This window comes from Amaranthus tricolor, chromosome 7, assembly GCF_026212465.1.
Source record: "Amaranthus tricolor cultivar Red isolate AtriRed21 chromosome 7, ASM2621246v1, whole genome shotgun sequence".
Lineage (NCBI taxonomy): Eukaryota > Viridiplantae > Streptophyta > Magnoliopsida > Caryophyllales > Amaranthaceae > Amaranthus > Amaranthus tricolor.
The window spans coordinates 15,678,605-15,705,140 of NC_080053.1; the positions used below are offsets into that span (position 1 = coordinate 15,678,605).

The 26,536-nt window shown below is 34.3% G+C and overlaps 2 protein-coding genes and 1 non-coding gene across 3 annotated transcripts; all 3 read right to left on the reverse strand.

The window, feature by feature from the left end:
• Positions 1 to 6,870: 6,870 nt before the first annotated feature.
• Positions 6,871 to 9,532, reverse strand: LOC130817812 (60S ribosomal protein L31-like). The gene is made up of 3 exons (XM_057683721.1): positions 9,391 to 9,532; positions 9,168 to 9,278; positions 6,871 to 7,309 (listed from the first exon to the last, which is right to left on the reverse strand). Exons 2-3 carry the CDS (start codon positions 9,248 to 9,250, stop codon positions 7,030 to 7,032), a joined length of 363 nt encoding a protein of 120 aa, XP_057539704.1. The 5' UTR covers positions 9,251 to 9,278; positions 9,391 to 9,532; the 3' UTR covers positions 6,871 to 7,029.
• Positions 9,533 to 10,257: 725 nt separating this feature from the next.
• Positions 10,258 to 10,373, reverse strand: LOC130819587 (U5 spliceosomal RNA). Its single transcript, XR_009044626.1, has one exon. It is a non-coding gene; the product is annotated as a U5 spliceosomal RNA (small nuclear RNA).
• Positions 10,374 to 22,796: 12,423 nt separating this feature from the next.
• On the reverse strand, positions 22,797 to 24,446 carry LOC130818548 (ATP-dependent DNA helicase pfh1-like). The gene is made up of 2 exons (XM_057684713.1): positions 23,201 to 24,446; positions 22,797 to 23,134 (listed from the first exon to the last, which is right to left on the reverse strand). Exons 1-2 carry the CDS (start codon positions 24,444 to 24,446, stop codon positions 22,797 to 22,799), a joined length of 1,584 nt encoding a protein of 527 aa, XP_057540696.1.
• Positions 24,447 to 26,536: the final 2,090 nt, after the last annotated feature.

The window sequence follows — 26,536 nt, forward strand, 5'->3', positions numbered from 1 at the left end:
TGTTGCTACACAATTTAATGCTCATGTATGCGAAGGAATTTTCTGCGGGAATTATATTACGCCTATACTCGGACAAAGGCATTATACATCAAACTAGTTGTGTTGAAACACTCCATTGGTAATGTTTCTCCTTATGAGAAACTTTATGGTGTTCCTCCTAATAACACCCATCTCCGCTCTTTTGGTTGTCTTTGTTTTGCATCTACTCTTAAACAAGGCTGGACCAAGTTTAATGCTCGAGCTACCCCATGTGTCTTTGTTGGCTATCCTTATGATCAAAAAGGCTATAAACTCTATGATTTAGCCTCCAAGAAAATATTTGTTTCTCAAAATGTCCGTTTTCATGAGCACCATTTGCCCTATCACATCAAGTCCCTTCCTGACTCTCCTTTTAAATTATGTTTACCTACTACCACTGATCATCCCTTCTTATATGATGAACCCATATTCCCTTCTCCCTCTATTTCTGATCCTCCTTCTTCTAATCCCTCCCCTACTGATCTTCCTCCTAGTTCTTCTATTCCTGCAGCTTCTGATGCTCTTTTCTATTCTCCTAGTCCCTCTCTTCCTGAGGTCCCCACTGCACCTTTGCCTCCTCACAAATCAGGACGGATATCCAAACAGCCCACTTATATTTCTGATTATGTATGCAATGTTTTCTCCTCCCATGCTTGTTCTTTTGTTTCTTTACCATCTCCTGATATCACTCTTATTGAACCCTTTACCTATAAACATGCAGCTACTGACCCTCATTGCCTTCTTGCTATACAGCAAGAACTTGCAGCTCTTGAACAAAACCATACTTGGGATATGGTCCCATTACCTCCTGGAAGTCGATTGTTGGTTGCAAATGGGTTTATAAACTCAAACTCAAGGCTGATGGGTCTCTTGAAAGACACAAAGCTCGTTTAGTGGCCAAAGGTTATACCCAAGAATATGGTATTGATTTTTATGAGACTTTCTCTCTGGTTGTTAAGATGACAACAATTCGCTGTATTATTGCTCTCGTAGCCTCTAAACATTGGCCCTTACATCAACTTGATATCAACAATGCTTTCCTCCATGGTGATCTCCATGAGGATGTTTATATGAAGTCTCCTGAAGGTCTCATTCATGCTCCTAATCTGGTTTGTAAACTCAACAAATCACTTTATGGCCTCAAACAAGCCAGTCGACAATGGTTTGCTAAACTTACCCTTGAGCTTTTGCATCAAGGTTTCACTCAATCCAAGAACGATTATTCTTTGTGCACTAAATGCACTCCTACATCTTTTACTAATGCATCCATTTATGTTCATGATATTCTTCTAACTAGTAATGATGCTTCTACTATTCACAAACTCAAAACTCATCTTGATCGTGTCTTTAACATTAAAGACTTGGGCACCTTACGCTATTTTGTTGGTCTAGAAGTCTCTTACCTTGACCAAGGTATTGCTATTACCCAACACAAATTTGCTAAAGACCTTCTTCATGATTCTGGTCTTTCTTCTTTCAAAAAGACAGCCACTCCCTTGCCTGTCAATCTTAAGCTTCATGCCACTGATTCCCCTCTATACTCTAATCCTACTCATTATCGAAGCCTAGTAGGTAAACTGAATTTTCTAACTCATACAAGGCCGGATCTTGCCTTCACAGTTCAAATACTTAGCCAATTTATGCAACACCCTACTGAGGCACACTATCAAGCTCTCACTCATACTCTCAATTATGTGTCTTCCACCATAGGGCACGGCATACTGTTGAAAGCCTCTGATCATCTTCAACTCAATGCTTATTTTGACTCCGACTGGGGTGCCTGTCTTGACACTCGACGCCCAGTCACAGGCTAACTTCTTCTTTTTGGGGATTCTCCTATCAGTTGGAAGTCTAAGAAGCAATCTACGGTCTCTAAGTCCTCCGCTAAGGCCGAATACCATGCCATGTCCCCCGCTGTTTCTGATGTCACTTGGGTTGTTTATCTTCTTGAAGATCTTAGTATTACTAGTCTCAAGCCTATCATTCTTCATTGTGATAACATCTCTGCCATGCATATTACTCATAATCCTGTCCAAGATAAGCGTACCAAACATATTTCCATCGACTGTCATTTTACCCGAGAGAAAATCTTGGAAGGTCTACTTCAATTACGTTACTTACCTACATCTCAGCAACTTGCTGATCTTTTGACAAAGCTATTATCTTCTACTTCAATTAAGTTTACCCAAAATTCTTTTTTTTATTGTTTTTGTTAATTTTACTTATTTGTTGCACATTTTCGTGATGGTCATGGGTTGGCAACAAGATTTGTAACGGACCCGAAAAAAGGTCTTAATGCAGCGTGTCAAGTAATTGTGAAAATTTCATATTAGATGTTTTACATCACGGTTTAAAATCGAAGTTGCGAATTTGCATTGGTTTTTCATGGTCTTTCACGACACCTCTTTAGTATGAGACGAATAGCTTAATTAGCGCAAAAATAGTTTTCCTCAATATGCGCTCAGTAATGCGCTTAGTAGTTGATCTATTTAAGGTCATAATTGATACCTTTAAGGTCGAAATTGATTTATCAATTAATCATTTAAGATTTGAATTGATCATTTTTAGATCAAAATTGAAATCTTTTTATTACAAAAATAGCCATAAACTCTTGATTATTTCCAAAAAGTATTCATTTAATGGATCATTTTGAGGTCTGAATTGATCATGTTTAAATCAAAATTGAAATTTTTATAACAAAGTAACCAACTCTTAATCATTTCTAAGAGCATTCATCGAATCATTTGGCAAAACATAACTCGAGATCGATACTTCCTCTACCTTCACATCAAGGGTAAGCAAATACTACACCTACAACTTTATTTCCAAGTCCATTATAAATAAGAACTGTTGAGGAAAGAGCAATATCACTATTATTGATCGGTGATTAAAAGAGTACGAGTACTCTTATGTTCCATTGGAACCATTATATTGCATTGAATAAGAATACTTGTATTATAGAATGTTTTAACACTATTATTGATAGTGTTATTGACCATTCATATTGTTTGAAATTCATCCATAGAATAATAGAAAATACCATTTTATTAACTCCGTTTTGAAATTGTGAAAACAGAACCATATTTAGGAAGAAATTGATCTTTTTAACGTCAAAATTGATCACTTATAGGTCATAATTGAAATTTTTATTTTAATTGATATGTTTAAGGTTTACTTTTAGTTGAAATTGATATATTTAAGGTCAAAAGTGATAAATGTCCAAAAAATGGAAAAAACGAAGGAAAATATATGTGGCTGTTACATACGCGAATTGGGTCAGCCCAAATTAACAGTCTCATAATGAGACCGTCTAGGCCAAGTTTTTGTGTTGGTTTTTAAGTAGGGTTGTTTAGATACGACCCGAGTCGGAAATTCAAACTGAAATAGAAAGTTATCCAATCCGAAAATTGCATTTATGTTTTATGTCTACGGAACCGGCATTAATCGAACTAAAGTAGAAACTAAACCGGTTGATAAACGAAAATAGAATCCGAACTGTGATCGAAATTTATAACCGACATAACCTTTGACTTAAATAATTTGAACTCGATAGTTAACGAACTGAGTCATGTCAAATCTAAATTATGCACAAAATCGAATATGATCCGATTAAAACCAAATTAATTCTAACCTACTTTTAACTGAACCGATGCAACCCAAACCAATTATTAATCGAATTATGTAACTTGAATCAATTTTTAACAGAAAACAAGTCAAAGCTTTTTTCAGCAAATCTAGGACTATTTTAAGTTATTTATTGATGAACATTTAAAATCTAATTTTAGTATTTCAACATTGTAATATTTATAAATCAATAAGAAATTCTATGAAATTAACATCAATTCTAAACCAATAAGCATATTACAAAAATCCTAATTGTTTAAAATATGTTTAAGTGCATCAATACAATAACTTAAATGTGTCATCAACGTTTCACTTTTGAGTTATCTTGCTATCTATCGCTGATTCTGTATATCATGTTAGTAATCCATACATATATCAAGTTTTAACCCCAAAAATTTACATATATTATTTATTCGTTCACTTTTGAGTTTCGATTATCAAACTTTGAAATACAATTGATTATTAGTGTATAGAGTAATATATATTCTAATAACTGGCCTAAAAAGGAAATGACACTGAATTAGAGGGAGTATTAGTTTAGAGTTCTCAATTACACTAATAGGCCTATGTATTTAATAGTCTATAAGATAGTTTAGATAGTCTTATTCATTCTAACAGATCGAGTTTCAATTATCGAGCTTTAATATAAAATCGATTATCAAAAATAGCAATGTGATGCATTGTTATATCATATAATAGTCATATATTGTTATAAAACTTTTTGAAATAAATTAATCTGCTACATCTGATAAAACAATTGATAATTATTTATTCATAAGTAAATGAGCATAAATGAATTTAAAAATCGACTATTAACTTAATCCGATATTGACATGATCAATAGTTGTTTGTAACCCTTAACTACTCAAACAATAAAGCTTTTTATCGCCTTTTTATTGTTTAAGTTGTGTTTTTCGCGTTTTTTATTTTATCGTGTAATAAGTTTAACGCGTAGCAAGTTTATCGCTTGACGCATTTTATCGCCTTACGTTTATTTGAACAATGTAATTAAATTATTAAATAAAAAAATAAATTAAAAAGGGATGTTTGAGAGGGTTGGCTGGTTCTGTAAGGGTTTTGGAGTCCTTAAGATTCAAAATGAACAAGTTGATGTCCAAATGAAATTAGGAAGCTCGAGTAAGCAATACTTAAAAGAGATATGTTCTGATAAAGCCTTATCTTCAAACTCAACAGAGCAAACCTTCCAAATTGGATTAAACAAATTATAACCTACAAGCTAGAAGGCATCATGCTTGACATACTTAGATCAAGAGATTAGAGAATTTTAACGATAGATAATGACACCCACTTCGACTAGAGTAACCTAATGGAGTACTTGAGAGTCTTCAAAGAAGGGATTGTATACGCTTCTGTATCAAACTACGATGCAATGGTTAGACAGAGGCTGTCAACAAGCAGATCCTGCATTGACTACAAAAGAAGCTTGATAATACAAAAGCTAAATAGGTTGAAAAGGTTTATAATACTTTATGGTCACTCAGAAACAAGGAAATGGAAAGGGGTTTTGGAGAAGATGATGAATAATGAGGACGGATATGGAACATAATTTTTACGGCAACCAAAATCTAAAAATAAAATAAATAAATAAAAATGATAAAAAAAAATTAATTAAAGGATTATTATATTGACTTTCACCCTTAGGCCCAATACTACTTCCCCAATTCAATACTACTTCCCCGATTCAATCTATATTTAGTTCAAAATAATCACTATTCTTTTACATTTGTATTTAATTCTGATTCCAAAATAAAATGATATTTTTTTTTAAAATGTTACACCAACACCTCTTTTTTTCTTGAATCTTACGATGTCAACCTCGAAATTCCGAAGAATGACTTGTTAGGTTTTAACCAAATCAGACTATTTTTCACTAGAGGCATCAACCTTAGTTCCCTAGTAAGACAAAGAATGATAGATGGTCATGTCTTCAATTTTTCTCTTGTGGGTTGGGGCCTTGGTTTAGGAAAGCTCCTTGCCATTAATCAGACTATTTTTCTTTATCAAATGTAATTTGGACAAAGGATAGAGCAGTTGGAATACCATTTTTAGATGAAAAAACTATTATCAAAAAGAACCAAATACAAACCAAATAGGAAGGTAGGATCCTCTTCTATACCCGAATGGTAATAATAATAATAATAATTTAAAGAATAATTTGCAAAGAAACACCTTGTAAAACTATTTTTAAAAAAAAACACCTTTTAAAATTGTTTTTGTAAAAAAACACCTTTTAAGAAACTTTTTATTAAAAAAAACACCTTAAATCAGTTTCCGGTGACTTTTGTCAACTTTCAGGCGTTGACTATGCCATTTGTTAACTTTCAGGCGTTGACTTTTGAGCTCAAATGGCATAGTCAACGCCTGAAAGTTGACAAAAGTCATCGAAAACTGATTTAAGGTGTTTTTTTTAATAAAAAGTCTTAAAAAATGTTTTTTTACAAAAAAAATTTTAAAAGGTGTTTTTTTTACAAAAAACTGGTTTTATTAGGTGTTTCTTTGCAAATTGTCCTAATTTAAAATTGATAATAAATTCAGATTTATCCTCAATCAAAGCAAATATCGTTTTCAAGATAATGTCTTGTGTTTAATTCTCACTTAACACTCACCTTATCTCAACCTACCATGTAATTTAACTAAAAATAATTTAAAACAATAAATGAGAAAAAAACAAATTACATCACCTTTAAGGAGAGAAATACGAACCATGCATCTAGGATGAGAGTCCTCCCAAGCCCTTGGGGAAAGATACACTACCACAAAATCAAATGGCAAAATAACCAACCTAATTTATGAGTGAAAAGAATAGTGATTTAGTTGCCACTGGATAAAGGTGCAAAATTAACATTAATAGCCCGTTTGATAGGTGATATTAAACGAGTAATGGAAATAAAAACTAGCGTAATTTTAATTGAAAAATCTTTTGACTATCTTGATGATCATACTTGTTCAACTTTTATCATCTTATTTTCTTCATAAAATTCATTACAACACTTTACCATTTAAAAAGATAGTACTAGATGGTAATGAAAATTTGTATACGAGAAATTTTTGAGATCAAAATTTCATTACATAGAACTTGTAATAAAATTTCACACTATAAATCATTCTCATTACCATCATTTAATACCATTAATAAATCGCACAATAACTTAATTCTATAGTATACCTAATTCAGTCTATAAATAGAATAGCATAAGGATTAACATGAAAGCTCAAATGTGAAGGATAGATGTTACTAACAAAACACTAACAAAATTCATATGTAGAGCATCTCGGTGCAATAAACATCGTCAAAGTGCTAATATTCAAAACAACCTTTAAAAGGAACCTCAAGCTACCTATTACACTCAACAAAAATGACATTGCTTAATCTTCATCTTCAATGACCTTGGTACCAAGCCCCTTCAAACCTTCTGGTGGAATTTCAGTAACAGTGACCAAAGAGTAGAGCTCTTCCTTGGCGTCCTCATCGTCATTTCTCTTGCGAGCAATGCGGACACGGATCCTCCTTGGAACGCTCCTGATACCCCTACTCCAGATTTGTTTGTTAAGTTTGACGTCTATTCTGACGTCCTTGGTTCCCATTGCCTTCTCGGCGAATGCCTTGATTTCTTTGATGGCTTTGGGTGCCTTCTTCTTAAATGTGCTGCATTCAAACCAGATTCAAACAAATGTCAACTTTATTTCTTCAAACATAATTTATGGTTAAAAATAGATCTACCATCTCTGCAGTCAAAAGCTCCCTTTTGCCATTTTAAAATTAAAAACAGAAATGCAACAATGTCTTCCAAGCACCACTAAGAACACAAAACACGGGCAAGCAAAATGGTTTTCGTATGCAACGAGAAAAGGAACTCGCAAACATAAATTGAGAATGTCAAAGAAATAGCATCACGTGATTTCTTAAAACACTATCTATGGTTAAAAACAGACCTAGCATCCCTACACGTTTCATCCTTTTTCAATTAACAAGATAACAGAAATACAACAGTGTCACCCAAGCACCACTAGTATCACAAATACTGGCAAGAACACCAATATCCATGCATGCTGGGATCAACCAAACACTCATGAAAAGAACCCATCTACCAATCATAGTTTTTTCCCTCAACATTTGTACTAAAGTTGAATCAATCAACACAACATCCCATTACTCATGACTCCAATCTAGATGGGGTTTAAGGGTCAAATGTATGTAACCTTCTTGTTTAAAAAAGAACCCTTGATTAAAAAGGGGCATCAACAATTCCAAAATAACAATAAATGATTTTAGAGGTCATCATACTGTAGTTCTTTTAAATTCAAAAATCAAATTGCTAATCAATATAATTACAATCTATGCACATCAATAAGAGATAGCAAACATTGACCAGCGGTGAAGCATCAACCCAAACAAACCACGGATAAAATTATAAACAAAAACAATATATGGGGTACTGCGTCGGTTGGTGCAGCACCATGTTTTTTACTACAGTTGTAAAAACTTCGGCTTTTTCTGGCATTTTACAAAATTTTACTTTGCAAAAAAAACAATATATGGGGTACACATTGCATTTCAAACCACATTTCTGGGAAAACACAGCCTATTTCAGCAACATATTAAGAAAACATTCAACTAATTGCTCACGGTTCTACAAAATGCAGACTACAATCCAGGATATGCTGTAACAAAGAACTCTCCACAAAACCAAATATACCATAAGCAAAATCAAAACATAATGAAGCTAAGGCATAACCGATAATCATCACATAATCAGTAAAAAACAACATACACCACATTCTAGACATCATGAGTCGATCACCAATTTATACAAAATTATTTCTACACAGCAAAAGTCAATGTAAATACTAACAGCAAGAAATCACAACGCAAAAGGAAATGTAATAACTAACAATACTCTTACAGTAAAATTTGAACAAGAAAAACTTTTATTTTATTATCTGAGGTTTTTACTGATGATGTCATATCTATTAAAAATTCGGCATTGTCATTAGTTTGAGCTGGGATAGACGTTGGGTTCTGGAATTGAATCTCATGGAAACTTGAATATGAATTTGGAAAAATATCTGCTGTTTCTATTTCAGACTGTTGGCTAATTATCATCTTGGTTTACCTCAGATGGTGGAAATTACAGACAATAATATTCCAGTTTACAGCAGGATATAGCTATTATCAAATTTAAGTTGGAATTCAATTATCTTAGACGTGGTATTGATAGCGCTACTCAGAAATTATTTTCACATCAAGAACAACAAATCAGAGTGGAAACCCACCATTTCAAGGTCCAAACAAGAGCTAAAAATTACCAATTCACCCACCATTATTTCATGATTCAAAACCCTAATCAAACCACATCAGATTGAAAAAAAAAAAAACACTGTTTCAACATGTCCAAAATAAAATCTAAAACGCCCCCGATTCGACGACCATCATTTCACGATCCAAAACCCTATTAAAATTAAATTCAATAACAATAAATCAAACCAGAGGAAATTAAAAATACCATCCATGAAGACGCTTGTGGAGATTGATAGTGTACTCTCGTGTAACAACCTCTTCCTTTCTTCCCTTAGTCTTGTCAACCATTTTCGCTGCCCCGAAAAACTTACCTTTCCTGCATGATTTATACAAATTTCAATTGTTAAGAGTTCAGATTCACCATAAAATAAAATTTGCAGATGAAAGAAAACGAACAAGAAGAGATGATTGTACAGAGAGAATGAGACCTTGGGATTGCGACGGGAATGGAGAGGTGCAGACTGGTATAAATTTGAAGGAGGCTATTCAAAAACCCTAATATTTCACTTTATATATTGAATTTGGGCCATCTGATTAAGGTTTAAATAGAGTAATTGGTTCTGGCCTCATAGAATCATGACCCATATTTTCATTTTAACAATGTAACTATTTATTTAGAGGGTGTTTGGTAAATGAACTGGTTGGGGTATTTTCAGCTGATTGGTAGGATTAGAGGTGTTCATTCGGTTGATCGGGTCGGTTTCGGACGGGTGTTATTCGGTTCGGTTGCATTTCGGATCGGTTATTTTTCGGCTGTGTGTTACAACGGGTCACACTCGGGTCGAGTCGATTAGTCACAGTTCGGTTAGAGATCGGTTATTCAAGCTATCGGGTTAGCATCAGTTCGGTGTCGGTTGAAGTTCGTGTCGAGTGTCAATCGGTCTCGGGTTGTCATCGATTACTAATTGGTTCGGTTTTTTCGGGTACAGATCGGATTCGAGCTTTATTTTTCGAGTAGTTATCGGTTACGGATAACTATTGATCGGGTCAATATCGAAATAAGTTAATAGTCAGGTTTTTAATTGATGTATGCTCATTTACTTACAAAAAATAATTACAATTTGTTTTATAAGATATAGTAGATAGGGGTGTCAAACAGGTCGGGTTGGGTCATTTTTAGGTTCGAATCATATATAAATGGGTCAATAAACCCTTAACCTGAACCTGACCCATTTAATTAATGGGTCAAAAATTGAAACCCCGACCTGATCTGTAGCAGATCGGATCAACCTGCTAATGACCCATTTAATCTACTTTTTTTTTAGGTCATTAAATTCATATATTTCAGGTCAATTTAACCTTAATTAAAGGCTTCCTCCAAAAATAAACGTATGCCACTTAATGCAGCGAGCACACGGTATTCTTTAGTAAAAGGCGAAAGAATAGTTCGCTTTGTGCTCACGGCGTGGCTGCGTAAGTTGGTATGAGATCTGTGGAAGTGATTTAAACGATTTTTCTTTTATTAATATCTTTCATAGCCGATGTGGGACAACTTCTTTTGTTATTAAAAGTCATCTTCAGCTGACAAATCCCTTAGCCGATGTGGGACAACTTCCTTTCTTATTGAAAGTCATCTTCAGCTGACAAATCCCTCAATACATGGTAATTGGTTAAACAGGTTTTTTTTGGGTTTAAATATTCAACCTGAACCTAACCCATTTAATAAACAGATCAGGTCGGGTTGACCCATTTAATTAATTGGGTCAAAAATCTAAACCCAAACCCGCTAATTTCGAGTCGGTTTCAGATTAGGTTAGCAGGTCGAGTCAGCTTTTGCCAACCCTAATAGGCAGATCAATTTATTTCAATTAGTTTATATATATATATATATATATATATATATATATATATATATATATATATATATATATATATATATATATATATATATATATATATATATATATATATATATATATATATATATATATATATATATATATATATATATATATATATATATATATATATATATATATATATATATATATATATATATATATATATATATATATATATATATTCTGTATGCAATCTCTTCTGTATAGAACTTGTGTTCTTCCTTTTTCCGTATTATTAGAAAACTGAAATTGGACTTAATTTGCTAAAATTAGGTGAAAATTTGATTCGGATTTATAACAGTTCGATTTACAATCGGTTCGGGTTTGTATCAGTTCGGGTTAAAAACAGTTCGATTAATAATTGATCGGGTTTGTATCAGTTCGGGTTGAAAACAGTTCGATCTTAATCGGTTTGAGTCAGGTTACATTCGGTTACGTGCATAATTCGGGTCGGATTTGACTAGGGTCGATCACTGTTCAGTTTGGGTAACATCGGTTAAGGTTTATATGTCGGTTATAAAATTCGGTTGCAGTTCGAGTTCGATTTTGCCCTTTTCGGTTATCAAACGGTTCGAGTAAAGTATCGGTTCGGGTAAACCTAAAAAACTTACATTTTTTCAGGTCGGATAATTTTCGATTCCGGGTCGGATTTTCGGGTCGGGTTTGTTTTGAACAGCTCTAGGTAGGATTAGTTGGTTCAGTCAAATAAGTTAAAAATAGTATTTGGTATAAGAGCTTGTTAGGAGAGCTAATTGTTACAAATCAGCTAAAATGTAACATGCTGAAAAATTGAACGTGTTAAATTAAATGATTGCAAAACTTTTGTGAATTGACCAAATTATCCCTTCATTTTTCATCTTTTTACCACCCTCTTATAACCTAATCTCATATTCCTGTTTTGTTCACTTCCCATATCTCCGTCCTCATCTTCTCTGCTCTCTGGTGTGCGGCGCTAACATACAGGTTAGTATTTTATTATTTATTTTTCTTTTTGATGAATAATAATCATCTTTTTAGCTATTTCTTTAAAAATTATTTTTAGTTTTTTTTTTGTTATAGCATAATAGTGATATTTAAAATTAGGTTAGCATTTTTTCAATTTATTCTTTGTTGGAGTATATCTGATGTTATACTGTTATACTGATCATATTTAAGAAAGTCGTTGTATTTTACCATCAATAGTTTTATAAGGAGTCCAAATGTATTTATGATTGAATGAATAATAATGTCATTTGTTTTTTCTTTTAAGATAAAATAGCTAGTTACTTGATTTGTTCTTCCATCCTAATATGTGTTTATGGTTTATCATATTTAAAAGAAATGCTTCTAAGTATTTTTATTTAATTATGGTTTATCATAATTAGATGGCAACAAAGCCAAGAATGGTAAAGGAAAATGAAGAAGGTGGAAGTGAGGGGAAAGATGTGAATCGAGTTAATAGGTCGAAAGAAAATGAGCACATTTTTTTTGATTTGTGTATCCAATGTATTGAAAAAAGTAAGGGAAAAACCGGTGCAACAATCTCACAAAGAATCCCATGGAAAATAATTGAAGAGAAATTTCAAAAAAAAGACCAACTTAGCATATAACAAGAGTAAGCTTAAGAACAAGTGGGAATGGATGAAAATTCGTTAGAGCCTTGGAAAGCTTTGAAAGGAAAATAAATGGGATTAGGTTGGGATCATGAAAAGAAAATTATAAGTGCTAGTAAGGAGCGTTGGGTAAAAAAAAAGTGAGGTTAGCTTACTTATCAACTCTACTATTACAACTTTAAAATCATAAATTACAATGTTAAGTAAAATGAACTTCTAAGAATTAATTTTTTTTTTATCTTTCTTTCTAGGAAAATATCCACTTTAAAGCTTTCCAAGAAGAAGGGATTGAACCTGAGCTGGAGTCAAAGATGGAGCAATTATTCGGTGTTTCGATTGCACAAGAAGTCCTAAAGTTTACTCCCGCTCAGTGTGAAAATGATAGAGTTTATATCTCTTCTCCTCCAAATTTAAATGTTAGTAATACATCTCATGAATATGATGATGTATGGAGTGGAAGTAATGCTTTTGACAATAGTCAAACCAATAAGGAATGGCAAGAAGTTTGGAATGATTAAAACTCGACTCCTTCCCTCGTACCTTCTCCTCAAAGAATTGAACAAGAAGTTGGAAAGAGAGGAAGCAAGTGAGTTTACGAGACTAAAGCTTGTGTAAGCAATAAGAGTTCTAAGTTGGAATCCTCTAGAAGAGTTGGAGGATCAACAATGTTGATGGAGAAGAACATCAAAGATGTGGAATTAATTGATCTTGAGGCGCGTACATTGTCTAATTCTTCTATTACACTTGCAAATTCTCTAGCAAAATTATTATCCTTACTTGGTTTGACTCCATGTACTCCTGAATTTGATTTTGCTTGCACCATGATTGAGGATCCTCAAAAGAGAACAATTCTTGATGGTCTTCCAAGTGATGAGGCTAGACTTCATTGGGTTAATTACTTGTATGAGAAGGGAAAATGAGTGTGATGGTATTTTAACATTATAATTGACCGTACTTTGTATCAAGCTAGTTTAAGCTAATGTATCTTTTGCTGACCTTTTGTTATTTGAATTATAATTAGCTAGCTAATGCTAATATATCTTTTGTGATGAACTTTATTTTGTAATGTGAAAGTGGCTTATATCTTTCTATTTCTTATAATGAACATTTATAGGCATGGATTTGCATGTTATACGGATTAGAATCCATAGGAGGTGTAAGAATAATGAATTTTGGGATTCAATAACTTGTGTTATTGGTTATATGTCTATTTATTATGTCAAGTACATACACAAGGAGCAATGCATGATTTCTTTTCGAACCGGAAAAAGATGGATACAAGAGTTGTTGAACAGCCATGAAAAGCGTTGTTTTAATATGTTGAGAATGAAACAAAGTACTTTCCGTCAATTATGTGCGGATCTAGAAAGCAAGTACGTCTTGCTTCCTTCAAGAAACATATCAAAACGGAATGTCGAAGAACGATTTCAACATTCTGGTGAAACTGTTAGTAGAGTTTTAAAAGAGGTTTTAAACGCCATGGATGGCTTGTCAAGAGACATAATTAAACCAAGAGATCCTGAATTTAATGAAGTGCCTACACAAATTAGGAATGATGCCAAATACATGCCTCATTTTAAGGTAACTTCTTATTGATTCTTAAATTTTGTTCGAAAATTTAATCAAAAATGATAATAGAAATATATCTTTATAACATTACTGAATTTTAGGATTGCATTGGAATGATGTCAAGTAGCGACGCAAGTGAACATCTGTTTTATATGCATACATTATTTGTGGAACCAATAAAGACGATGCACCTGCCAGTGCAAGCTCTGAACGTACAGAATGAAGGATTCTGTATCCCTGGTTGTAGGAAGATTATTGGAAACTTGTGACTTTTCTAGTGTTCTAAGGGGTGGTGTTAGGATCTAATGTTTTCTCGTTGCTGGTATCAATCGTGATGATGGATTGTTTAAGGCTTCATTTGATCAAATGCACATGACCAAAGTGCAAGTTTAAGACTCATGAGTGAAGTTCTTGAACTTTCTAAAAACACAAAAAGAAAATAAAAAATGCCAAAGTCTTAATCTCAACAAATATGGTCAACTACATAAATTAAAAAAATTAATGGGAGAGCTTGTCGATGACAATGACCATACTTTATTCAAACTAATCAATCAACAACTTAAAATATCAATTTAAATGATCATTTACGTTTATTCTCCTCTTCTTCCAGTAATTTTTATCTACTATCATATGCTACTGAAAATTCTAACTTTATATGTCAAAAGATTGCCCTTCCTTGCAAAATGGTGCCACAAAAGGTCATTACAATCACTCATTAACATCAATGAAGTACTTACGTTTGTGATTTCTTATTTTAAAAGATCTGAGCAATAGCCCTCGCTGGATTCCTTAACATTGCTTTTGCTACAATGTCATTCTAAGAATGACTGTAAATCCAAATCTAAAAAAAATAAGAATTACGATTGAATGAAGATCACACGGTGCTTAGAGATAAGATGAGCAAGTATAAAGCTTAAAATTTTCACTTTGAATTCATACACAGACTGAACAAGAAAAGTACATGCATGAAGCAACAATTTTCCTTCAAGGTATCTGCATATACACAAGCACTAAAAGAAAATCTGAACGCATTCAATAAACAAAATTGAAGAAAAATTTTTAGATTAAATATTACATGTGGAATTTCAGTCTAGAAAGTCAACAAAAGCGTACGATCTATAAAACATACATTTATCCAGCCCACTTTTTTGATAACATCTCCAGATATAAGTTTTGGAAGAATATATGAATCATATAAGCCAATAATAACCCATATTCTTCCTAGACTGTTAACTGTAAAATCTCAATAAAGTCATATAAGCCTACCAGATCAATATGTTATAAAAAAATTAAACTTAAACACAAAGACTTGCTTTTTAACCCGTTTTAACATATTTGGTGTTTTGACCTATTGAAGTTGGTATTTTTAACCTATTCGAGTTGGTGTTTCAATCTATTAAAGTTGGTATTTTAACATATTAAAGTTGATATTTAAACCTGTTGTAGTTGGTGTTTTAATGTGTTTAAATTGGTGTTTTATGCTCCTTAAGTTGGTATTTTAACTTATTTAAGTTGGTATTTTAAAATAATAAAGTTGGTTTTTCAATTTATTTAAGTTGCAATTTTAACCTATTTTAGTTGGTGGTTTATATTAAAGTTGATATTTTAACTTATTTGGAGTGGTTCTTTATCTTGTTAGGCTGTTAACATATTGAAGTTGGTATTTTAACCCAATAAAATTGGTATTTTAACATGTTTGAGTTAGTGTATTATGCTGCTTAAGTTAATATTTTAACTTACTTAACTTAGTGTTGTAACCTATTGAAGTTGATATTTTAACCTATTAAATTGGTGTTTTAAATTGATGAAGTTGTTATTTTACCTTTTGAAGTTGATAATTTTAAAATACCAACTTCAGTAGGTTAAAATATCAACTCTTCTAGGTTAAAATACCAACTTTAATAGATTAAAATACCAACTTCAATAGGTTAACATCTTAATAGGTTAAAACAACTTAAAAATATTAAAACACCAACTTTAAACACAAATTTTAATAGCTTAATATACTAACTTTAATAGGTTAAAATGCTTAATTCAATAGTTTAGTGGGCTGGGCTAGAGAGTAGTCTCTATAAGAAAAGGTCTTTCAAGTGACTAACTGTAATCGTAAGGCTATAAAAAATAGACCTGACCAGTAATACCGTCCGAAATCAACTTGTATTTAACCCATTGGTTGATCTGAGGTGCAGTGACCTGTAATCGACCAAAACTCGACCTAATATAAACCAATAACCCGACATTTACCCAATTATTTTGGACCCAATATCGACCGGCATCCGACTCGAGAACAACTTACACTCGAGATTAACCCCACAATGTGGTTAACTGAACTCGATTTGCACCTGACCTATTACAACTTTAACCCTTATTTAACTCGATAGGTACTTGACATAATCCTACCCAAAAGTACCCATAATATATTCACACACAAGATTAACCCGACAATGTGGTTAACCGAGCTTGATTTTCACCGGACATGTTACAACTCGAACCCCCCTTTAACATGATGGATACTCAACATACTTCCACCTGAAACGACCCATAATCCACTCTTGAGATTAAAATGTTCTTTAGGAGGTGCTTTTTAGTGAGGGAAAGAGTTGGAATAAAGGTGGCTCATGAGCAACAATGTCATGTTTATGAGAATGAGGATGTTTATGAGAAATGAGAATGTGATATTATGATTTTTACTGTTTAGAGAGTGGAGTTAATAAGAGAATGGGAATGAAGAGCGGGAAATGAAGTGTGGGAACGTTTGAAGTTGGTAATATTTTCTCTTTATCTCTTATTTTGTATCACTTTTTATTATAATTTGTCGCACTAATTTTGTGTTATTTATTATTATTATTATTATTATTATTATTATTATTATTTTTATTATTATTATTATTATTATTATTATTATTATTATTATTATTACTTTTTCTTTTTTTGGCAATTAAAGATTTTATTACCAAAAAGCACACTCCCCAAACGTTGAGAGGGGAGTAACAAAAACCCATAAAAGGGAGAGACATACAAAAAACCAAACAAAACAGCAAAAGAAGCAACAGACAACAATTACACAAGGAGAAACTGTTTCTGTTTATTAGAAAGCCGAGCTGCAACATTGAAAATCACCATCCGCCCAAGTTGTTGCTCATCTATACTCTTTCCTCCAAAGATTTTGACATTCCTTTAAAACCACACATAGTAGATGATCTCTGCCCATGATATAGTAATAATAAGAGCCTTGGTATTGCGTTTCTTCTTACTCAACTGATTCATAAGTCGAACATCTTGGTCAAAAGAGGGCGGCCAAGAAAAATCTCTACAAACAAAGGCTTTCACCTTCCGAATATACGCACAGTCCCAAAACAAATGATCTCTAGTCTCAGGAGCATCATTATAAAGCTCACACATAGGATCCGAAGACATCCCCTACTTTTGCAATCTATTAATAGTAGGAAGTCGATTAAGAATAGCTTGCCACATGCACACCACACTCCTTGGAGTCGCCTTGTTATTGCATCAAATAGTTCTCCAAGGAGCCTTAGGATATTGTCCTAATAACGTCCTGTAAGAAATCTTCATACTAAATCGACCATGAGGGGCACAAGCATTCAAGACATGAAGATTCTCAACCAAATGTCTGCTATCAAAAATCTTCGCAAGCATCCAAGATGCTCCACTAGGAACAACATAGCTAAAAACATCAGAATGTTTGAAATAGTAATCATTAATCCACCGAATTCAAAGCTTATCCTTCTTGTGAGCAAAGAACCAGAGATTCTTTAGCATAGCAGCCTTATTCCAAAGGTCTAACCGACTCAAATTAAGACCACCACAAGACTTGGGAAGACAAGCAAAACTCCAAGCTACATGAGGCTTAGCTTTAGAGTCTCGACCACCACTCCAAATGAACTTGTTGCACATAGCTTCAACCATCTGAATAATTTTTAAAGGAAGAATAAACATCTGCCCAATAGGAATTCATACTCTGGATAACACTACGAACTAGCTGATTCTACCAGCCAAAGAGAGATTCCTAGTAGCCCAATGAGTAATGCGACTCGTAATTATCTCCACCAATACTAAGTAATCCTGAATACTAAGCCTTTTAGCAGATAAAGGAACCCCAATATATCAAAAAGGAAGAACCTTTTTGGACACCTGGCTAGCTTGGACAAGCCTAAGACTCATAGCATCATTAACACCCGTAACATAAAGGGCGCTCTTGGCTTTATTAATAGAAAGACCAGAGACCAAAGTCAAATCATCCAAAACCAGATTCAAAGCATGCATAGAGGGAAGATTAGCTTTAAGAAAAACCAAAAGATCATCAGCAAATAAAAGTTCCATGACCTCCGAGCACTTACACTTAAGATGGAACTTAATAATATCACCCTTCTTACTCCTCAAACATCTACTAAAATACTCCATAGCAAAAGCGAAAAGGAAAGAGACATGGGGTCCCTTTGGCGAAGCCCCTTCTACGCTCTGAAAGGAATACCAGGTAAACCATTGATCAAAATAGAATACGACATAGAAGACACGCAACACATAACCCAATCAATAAACTGAGTAGGGAAACTCATCTCCTGCATAACACTCATAAGGAAGGACCACTCAACAGAATCATATGCCTTTGCCATATCAATTTTAAGCATACAACAAGGACTAGCTAGCATTAGCCCAATTATAGCCACGAATAAGATCAGTAGCAAGCAAGATGTTGTCATACATTTGCCTACCAGGAATAAAGCCTGACTGAGCCAGATTAACAAGATGAGCAACAACATTTTGAAGTCTAATCGTAAGAATCTTCGCAATAACTTTGTAAAGCACAGAGCAACATGAAATTGGCCGAAAGTCCTTCGGCTTTGAGGCATTAACAATCTTCCGAACAAGAGTGATAGACGTGATATTAATAGGAGTATACATAGCACCATCATTAAAGAACTTAAAAATAACTGAATAGACATCCTCCTTGATAATATCCCAAGCTACGTTAAAGAATTGTGAGCTAAAGCCATCAAGACCAGGGCTCTTAGACTCATCAATATCCTTAAGAGCATCATCAATATCTGCCCTGCTAACAGGCTTAATAAGATCCTGAGCCTGAGACATAGTAAGCTGGGGGCCAGCACGCATAGCCCGAAGATCAATACCCTTAAGAGAATCAGTAGCCATCCCTAAGAGGTTTTGATAAAAATGGGTAATTGAACTTTTGATGGCATCAGGACCAATTACAATATCCCTACAATCATCAACTAAAGCTTCAATTCTATTTTTCTTACATCTCTCTTTCACAACACTATGAAAATAATGAGAGTTGGAGTCCCCCCTATGAAGCCATGCAATCCGAGCCTTCTGACGGAAACCACCCTCCTTAATACGAAGCCATTTCCTGAACATGTCACTAACATGAATCTCCCGTCGTTGAAGAGCCATAGAAAAGGGTGAATGCTGAAGAGCAAGTTGACCTTGATCCAACTCAGACCTCCAAAAATTAATCTTCTCCTAAAGATTCTTAAAATGAACCAGATGAAGGGACTTCAAGACTCTCTTCATAGTCTTCACTTTATGCCAGACCAACTCAAGCCCATTACCCCCACAAGTAGAACTCCAAGCTTGCTGAACCAAAGAGAAAAATTCAGGATGATCAGACAGATAATTGAAGTACTGAAACGGATTACCACCAATAATAGAAATCCGCTCAAAGGAAACCATAAAGGACAATGATCAGAGATATGAGGATTCAAAAAATGAACAGAAGTACTGAAGTCCTGATGAATCCACTCCTCATTGATAAAACAATGATCAATCTTAGAGGCCTGCCCATCAGAATCCACACCTTTATTATTCCAAGAAAATCAATGCCCAATAGAATTAGGGTGAAGCCAACTAGAGGCAGAAATACAATCCCTAAAATCCTTCATTTCATAATTAGAGACTTTCCTACCATGACCCCAATGAGAACAGTGATACACAGCATTAAAATCCCCCATAACAAGCCAAGGACCCTAGAAAGAATCCCGTAACTGCATTAACTCCTGCCATAAAGGCCTCCTGTCAGCAATGATATTCAACCAATGAACAAAGGTAATCCAACAGATCTTCCCACTATCAATAAGTTGTACTTTACAATGAATAAATTGCCTATGATCACACACATTAGACAACAAAACCTAGACTCATCCCAACCCACCATAATTCGAACCTTCTGCCAATGCAAAGAATTATCAACCCACTTCCAAAAGGGAGCAATAAGCTTCTGAGAATGCACAATAATCTCCTGCTTAACCCGAGTCTCAAAAATACCAACAAGAGAAGCTTTATGGGTAAGCAAAAACTTCCCCACTTCCCCAAAGAATTATTATTATTATTATTATTATTATTATTATTATTACTATTATTATTGTTGTTGTTGTTGTTGTTGTTGTTGTTGTTGTTGTTGTTGTTGTTGTTGTTGTTGTTATTATTTATTCGGATATTTCATGATATACCACTGAATTTCTCCAAAATTCACCATATACCACATAAAATTTTTTAATTCACCATATACCGTTGAGTTTTCGTACGTTAGCACAGAATACCATTAATGACAACTGTCGTCAGTGTGCCGTTTGTGGTAAATTATTAATTCACCATATACCATTACTTTTTTTTTGCGTCAAATACCATTTTTTAAAAATATAGTCGTTGGAAGAGTGTAACCCAAAGAGTGGAGGGTGCCTAGAAGCCGATCTGAACCGAATTCGACTTAATCCGAAGCCGATCTAGTGCGATATCAACCTGATATAGACCCCCAACTGAACTGACCCGATTCAAAGTGTTATATTGCCCGAAAAACACCCAAACCCAAAAGTATCCGAACTCGCTAAAACCCATCCCAAAACCTGACCGAATAACCGAATTTACAACCCTTTATACTTCTATTAAATAAACTTGCAACTTTAATATTTTGTATATTTTTATTTTTTTTTGAACTGACAATAGAAAATATGACAAAAAATAATTTTAAAAAAAACTTTAAACAAGATCAAAAGAGATATTAACTTAATCATTGTAAGTAGGAGAAAATGTTGATTATGTCTAAATATAGCAAACTTAAGTACTTCATTAGAATAACAAATTGTTAAAACATGTATCACAAATGACAATAAGGGCTCGAGAGACGTTGTAGCTTGTGAGGCTTTTATGGTCATGATCATGGTCATGATCATGGTCATCCACCTAGTATCTGCACAAAGTCATGGTTTGCAGAAAAAGGTAGCGAACAGTGTATACTTGTACCCTCTCAAAAGAGATGACAAAAAGGAAAGCGCAGAGTCAAACCCTCCAAAAAGAGAGCCCCTAAAAAGAGAGATCCTTACAAAAAGAGCGATGAGTAACACCGAGCTCGCATAAAGAAACTTACCTTTGGGTAGTAGTAACACTGAGAACGATGAGGCTTGTGATAAGTGATTTATGTGCAAAAGTTCAAGCACAAATGATGAACAATAAGGAGCCCCTATAGCTAAAATATCGTGCAAAAATCGTATCACCTCTACGCCTAGGGGTATAAAAAAGACCACAATTGGCTGTCAATTTTTAAGACATTGAATTACAAAACCATAAATCTTTAACAAGATATTCACCGATCACCAAATCAATGTAGTTTTAATCAGAATTCCCATTGTAAGTAACAATAAACAAGTACCTTTGGAGTAAAAAGCTTCCTAAGAAGCAGCTCTTCATGACGTCATGCATATAACTCCCATTATAAGATCTGTAAATCAAAGTAGGTCGACGAGAAATGAAGTTGCACGTCAAGAAACAACCAAAACTGAAAAGAAAAAATTGCATCATAACAGCAATCACCTTACCTTTAGATCTTGGGAGAATGATTCTCATTTGACCCTCATAGACCACACGAAGTTGCTCATACACCCTCCTGAACTGATTTTCCATATTCCAGTATCATAATTCCATTGGAAAATCTACGTTCACGAGGCAAATCAAAAATCAAGAGCTCATCTATCACGTTACTGCCAAATTTAATTTCATTCAGCCGGGGACGTACTTTATATGTTGCTTCCGTTGACACACAAAATAACAAGTTAAAAACAAAATACTTCATCACACATAGCAACATTTTCTAGTTAATTGAAACGGAGGAACATGGTTACATAGCCAAAAAAATGCTTCATAAAAGCACATTTTTTGATTAAAAAATAAATAAAACCCTAGATTTTCATTCAAAAATACTCTCAATCGATTAAAGCCGTATACCAAAATGGGAAAAACAGTAAACTAATTCAGCCAATTTGAGGTGTTCTTGCAAGAAGATCACAAAGCGAATATCCCGAGCTATTCCCAAAAACAACAAAAAGATAGTCAACACTCACAAATTAACTTTAAAAGTATATCGTTCATTTGTAGTTGAACTTTTGAAACAACTTGTTGTACAATTAAATCATATGAATGCAACTCTTGTGATTATACAATTGTAATAGAAATTCAAAGTCACTTGTCGAACACCAGGAGCATATCAAGTCCCGCATGCTCAATAAGCTTAGGTTCTGGTAATCTAAAAGCTTCAGGCTACCACTTAAGAAACCGCAAATACATGGTGAAGTCCAAGTTAACAAAATTTATGGAGGTAGAATGCAAGATGAATACGTACTTGTTTTCCGTACGTTCTACAACACAAATCTAATAAGTACAAAAAGATCATGATCTATTAAAAACCTGAAGAATATGTTTTATAAACAATTTTGACACATGAGAACAATCAATTTGAAGGCAGGTTTTTACGCAGTTATGAATTGTTAACAATGCAATTCTTTTTAACTTACCAAAACACTGTCATATAATGCCCGCTTTCTTCAAAAGATCATACGAAACCACATTTGTAACACATGGTGATGTTGCCTTCTGTTCTATTGAACTTGCATCTAACACCTTTATGTTGTTGGCTTTTCGGGCTCGAGAAAGTGCAACGTACAGTTGCCCATGAGAAAACATTAGTTTTCGAATGTACACTCCAACTTCAAGTGGAGTTTGACCTTGTGATTTATTAATAGTCATTACAAAGCACAACTTGATCGGAAATTGCAATCTCTGAAATTGGAATGGATAACCAGATGATTCTAAGGGCATGAGATTAATGCGCGGCAACATTACACACTCACCCTTTGAAAAGCCTGTAGAAATCTCGCATTATATAACGTTTGGCATGAATTTCTCGCAAATAAGTCTAGTTCCATTACACAAGCCGCTTGATAGATCAAGGTTGCGCAACAAAATAAATGGGCAATTCAACTTTAAAATCAATTCATGTGGACTCATGCCTTCGGGACAAAGTGCATTCAAAAATTCAGTTGGATAAATGTTACAATGATCATCAATAACTGAATCAAAGCTTTTATAGATACAAACATCTCCAAAGAACTTATCAATTAGCTTTGAATTGTTCAAATCAACATCTTCATTCCGAGGTGTCAATATAGCGCGTTCAGCAAAAAATGATGGATGGATAGACTGAGTCAAAATATTGGGATATACTGCCAATAGAACCTCAAGGGTTGCAGGATATTCTCTACAACTCAAATTCAAGCTCTTTGGAATACTAACTAACTCAGTTTCTTGCATTTGAAGTTCACCGTTGCCCAATGCTAGCAAAAACCTGGAAAATTCTGGATCTTCTCGTGCTTGCATATTTACAGTTAGTTCAAATCGAGTGAAAAGAGGCCACAAGTGTGAACTAACTAAGCTATAACCAATTATTTCTTGTTGTGATTTCTTGGGAACAATTGGAACAGTTTGACGAAAGTCACCACCAAACACAACAAGCTTACCACCAAAGGGAACATCAGGTAAACATAGATCTCGTAAAAGCAAATTAAGTGACTCGATGTTCTCTCTACGAGCCATGAAAGCTTCATCCCATATAATCAGTGAACTTTCCTCAATAAGAGAAGCGACACTTGATTGCTTACCGACATTACATGTAAAGGATTGTCCACAATCAACTGGTAGTTTAAACCTAGAATGCGCAATACGACCAGTAGGCATGTTGGAAGCTGCAATACCAGAAGTTGGTGTCGGTAACACAATTTGATTGAATAGGCGTACCTTTGCATACAGTGCACAGTATAAAAAGGTCTTGCCAGTTCCCCCTGGGCCATCAATGAAAAATAGACCCGATTTTTTCCTTTTCACATGAGAAATAATACATTTGTATGTAGTTCGTTGTTCATTGTGGAGTTGTTTCCTTGCAGCATTACATGCCTCTGGATTAGGAGCATCAAGAGCATCAATAACATCTCTTGTTCTTTGTACCAAAATATCTTCGCTTCTACAAAGGTGTTGTAAACCATAATCTTTAAGACTCTTTCCCATGTTCTCCAAAAAAGAGGCAAGTGATTGACAAGTTAGAGATAAAATTCTGTGAGGCTGACATGGATGCTTAACTGCATAATCCTCTGATAAGTGAACATAATACCTATCCCACATTTAAGCAGGATTACTCGGTTCGAGGAAAACAAGAATTGTGGCAAACAACCTTCGTAAAGAATGAGGCATGTTAACAGTATCTGCGTCATCTAAGCATCGATCAATCCAATCATCAGGCTCAATTACACCACGTGTCATAGCGGCTTCATGGAATGTTGAACATGTGTGGTCGTCAACTGTGAGAAGATCAGCAAAAGAGCATGGACCAGCTACGTATGCTAACAACAATCTTAAAAAATAACGTTCACCTTCGGATAGTGCAACAAATGCAAGACGACCAATCGATGTACCTCACTTTCGTTTGTTCCAACTTTTGCTTTGTGAATGCCAAACATGATGCTCAACAAACTCTGGAAAGCAATATTTAGGTTCAAAAGGATGTGTCGCGTTATAAGAAAAGAATTCTGTCAAAAAGCTTTGCGTATTAGGCAAATGAACCTGTAAAGGCATAACTGCTGGTTTCATATCATGCCGGTCAAAACCGAATATTCTCCATGCAGCTTTCGGCGGCGAAACCCATCTACCGGATTGGTATGCTTGAATCTCATCAACCACTTGTTGCTCACTATTAGACCCAACACTAAATGAAATCTTATCATGGCCTTTGTATACATATTTATACAGATATTTAACAGCCTTAATTGTTGAGAAAATTTCAACATTTTTATGACAATCAAAATAAGCAAGAAGATATGGATTATAAGGAATAACTCAACGATTGTCTAGCTCAACTTTACGAACACGGACAGTCTCGACGGTATTGCGTCTTCTGTATATAGGATATCCATCATCTGCATGTGTGGTGAAAGCTGAGAACTCCTTAGGGTAGTGATGCTTGCATTGGGGCTTTCCATTTTGCATTATCATACAAGAGCATTAGGGATCCAATACTCCACATGGGCCATGCATCATATGGTGTAATACAATACTTCGCAAGTACTTATTAGAGACATTTGGTATCTCAGCACTCGCAAATTGATCAAATTGCTCCGGGTACCTAATTTTCGAAGAAGGTTGCAAAATAATTAGGAAATGAGCATGTGGAAGACCGCACTTTTGGAATTTAACAACATGTATCATTGCAGCTGGTTCACCAAAGATTTTTTCATCTTTAAGTTTCTTTTTCAAAACCACTAACTTAGCTCTAAATATTCTATATACCAACTCTGGTCTATCCTGAGCAATTTCACCTTCAGCTAACTCTTGTTTGATTTCAATCCAGTTTGGATTACAAGTGATGGTAAGGAATACATCAGGTTTGCCATATCTTTGGACAAGTTCCATAGCATTCAAATATCTCTTCTTCATATCTCTACGCTCACCAATAAATGAAGGTGGCAGAATGATACGGCGCCCAACATTTGCTGCACTGCATTCACCAACATTCATTGTGTCCATAATCCCTTGATAGAGTTCTGGTCGTAGTTGTGTTTGATTGTTACGGCAATAGTCTATTAGGGTATTCTCTATTTTCACATACATATCCATAACGAACTGCTGAAATAGCCTAGTAGTTCTAAGAATGTAATTGTAAGGGCGAATTTGAAGCCTATAAGCATAGTATTCTCGACATGAAACCCTTTCTTCGAGTTTCTTGAAACCATCTTGCACAACTACACTAATAGCATTCATACATAAGCAAATATAGTATTCCTCAAAGCATACATTTCAAAAACCAATTCATTTACCTATAGCTTCATCCAAAAGCAATTCTTCTGTAGTATTAGCCAATAGTGGACTAATAGGGTTTTTACCAGTGCGCCTAGATTTTCGAACACCATTACGACATTTTCTTATCCCCTGAGACATCCACAGTTCATAAAGTGTTACATTAGATTATGCACATGTTTGTTGTGCTACACAGTATATTAAATACTTTATAACTAGCGCTACATATATATTGAATTTGTTGTAAATGTAATATACAAATTTTGAAAACAACATGTACATGTTTCTTAGGAATGTACATGCCAACTACTCCTTTTAAGCTGCAAGACCCCACGCGTTTTACTTCATATGGTGCCAAGTTGTTTGCTTTCGAATCGGTGTTTTTCTATTGTTTTGGAGGTGAAATTATAATAGCTACTAAT

Coding starts and splice junctions, on each gene's coding strand:
- LOC130817812 (XM_057683721.1), bottom strand. CDS start 9,250: ATGGTTGACAAGACTAAGGGAAGAAAGGAAGAGGTTGTTACACGAGAG. Junction 7,310..9,167: donor CACAAGCGTCTTCATGGATG/GTATTTTTAATT, acceptor GTTTGAATGCAG/CACATTTAAGAAGAAGGCAC.
- LOC130818548 (XM_057684713.1), bottom strand. CDS start 24,446: ATGTGGGATAGGTATTATGTTCACTTATCAGAGGATTATGCAGTTAAG. Junction 23,135..23,200: donor TGATCTATCAAGCGGCTTGT/GTAATGGAACTA, acceptor AGATTTCTACAG/GCTTTTCAAAGGGTGAGTGT.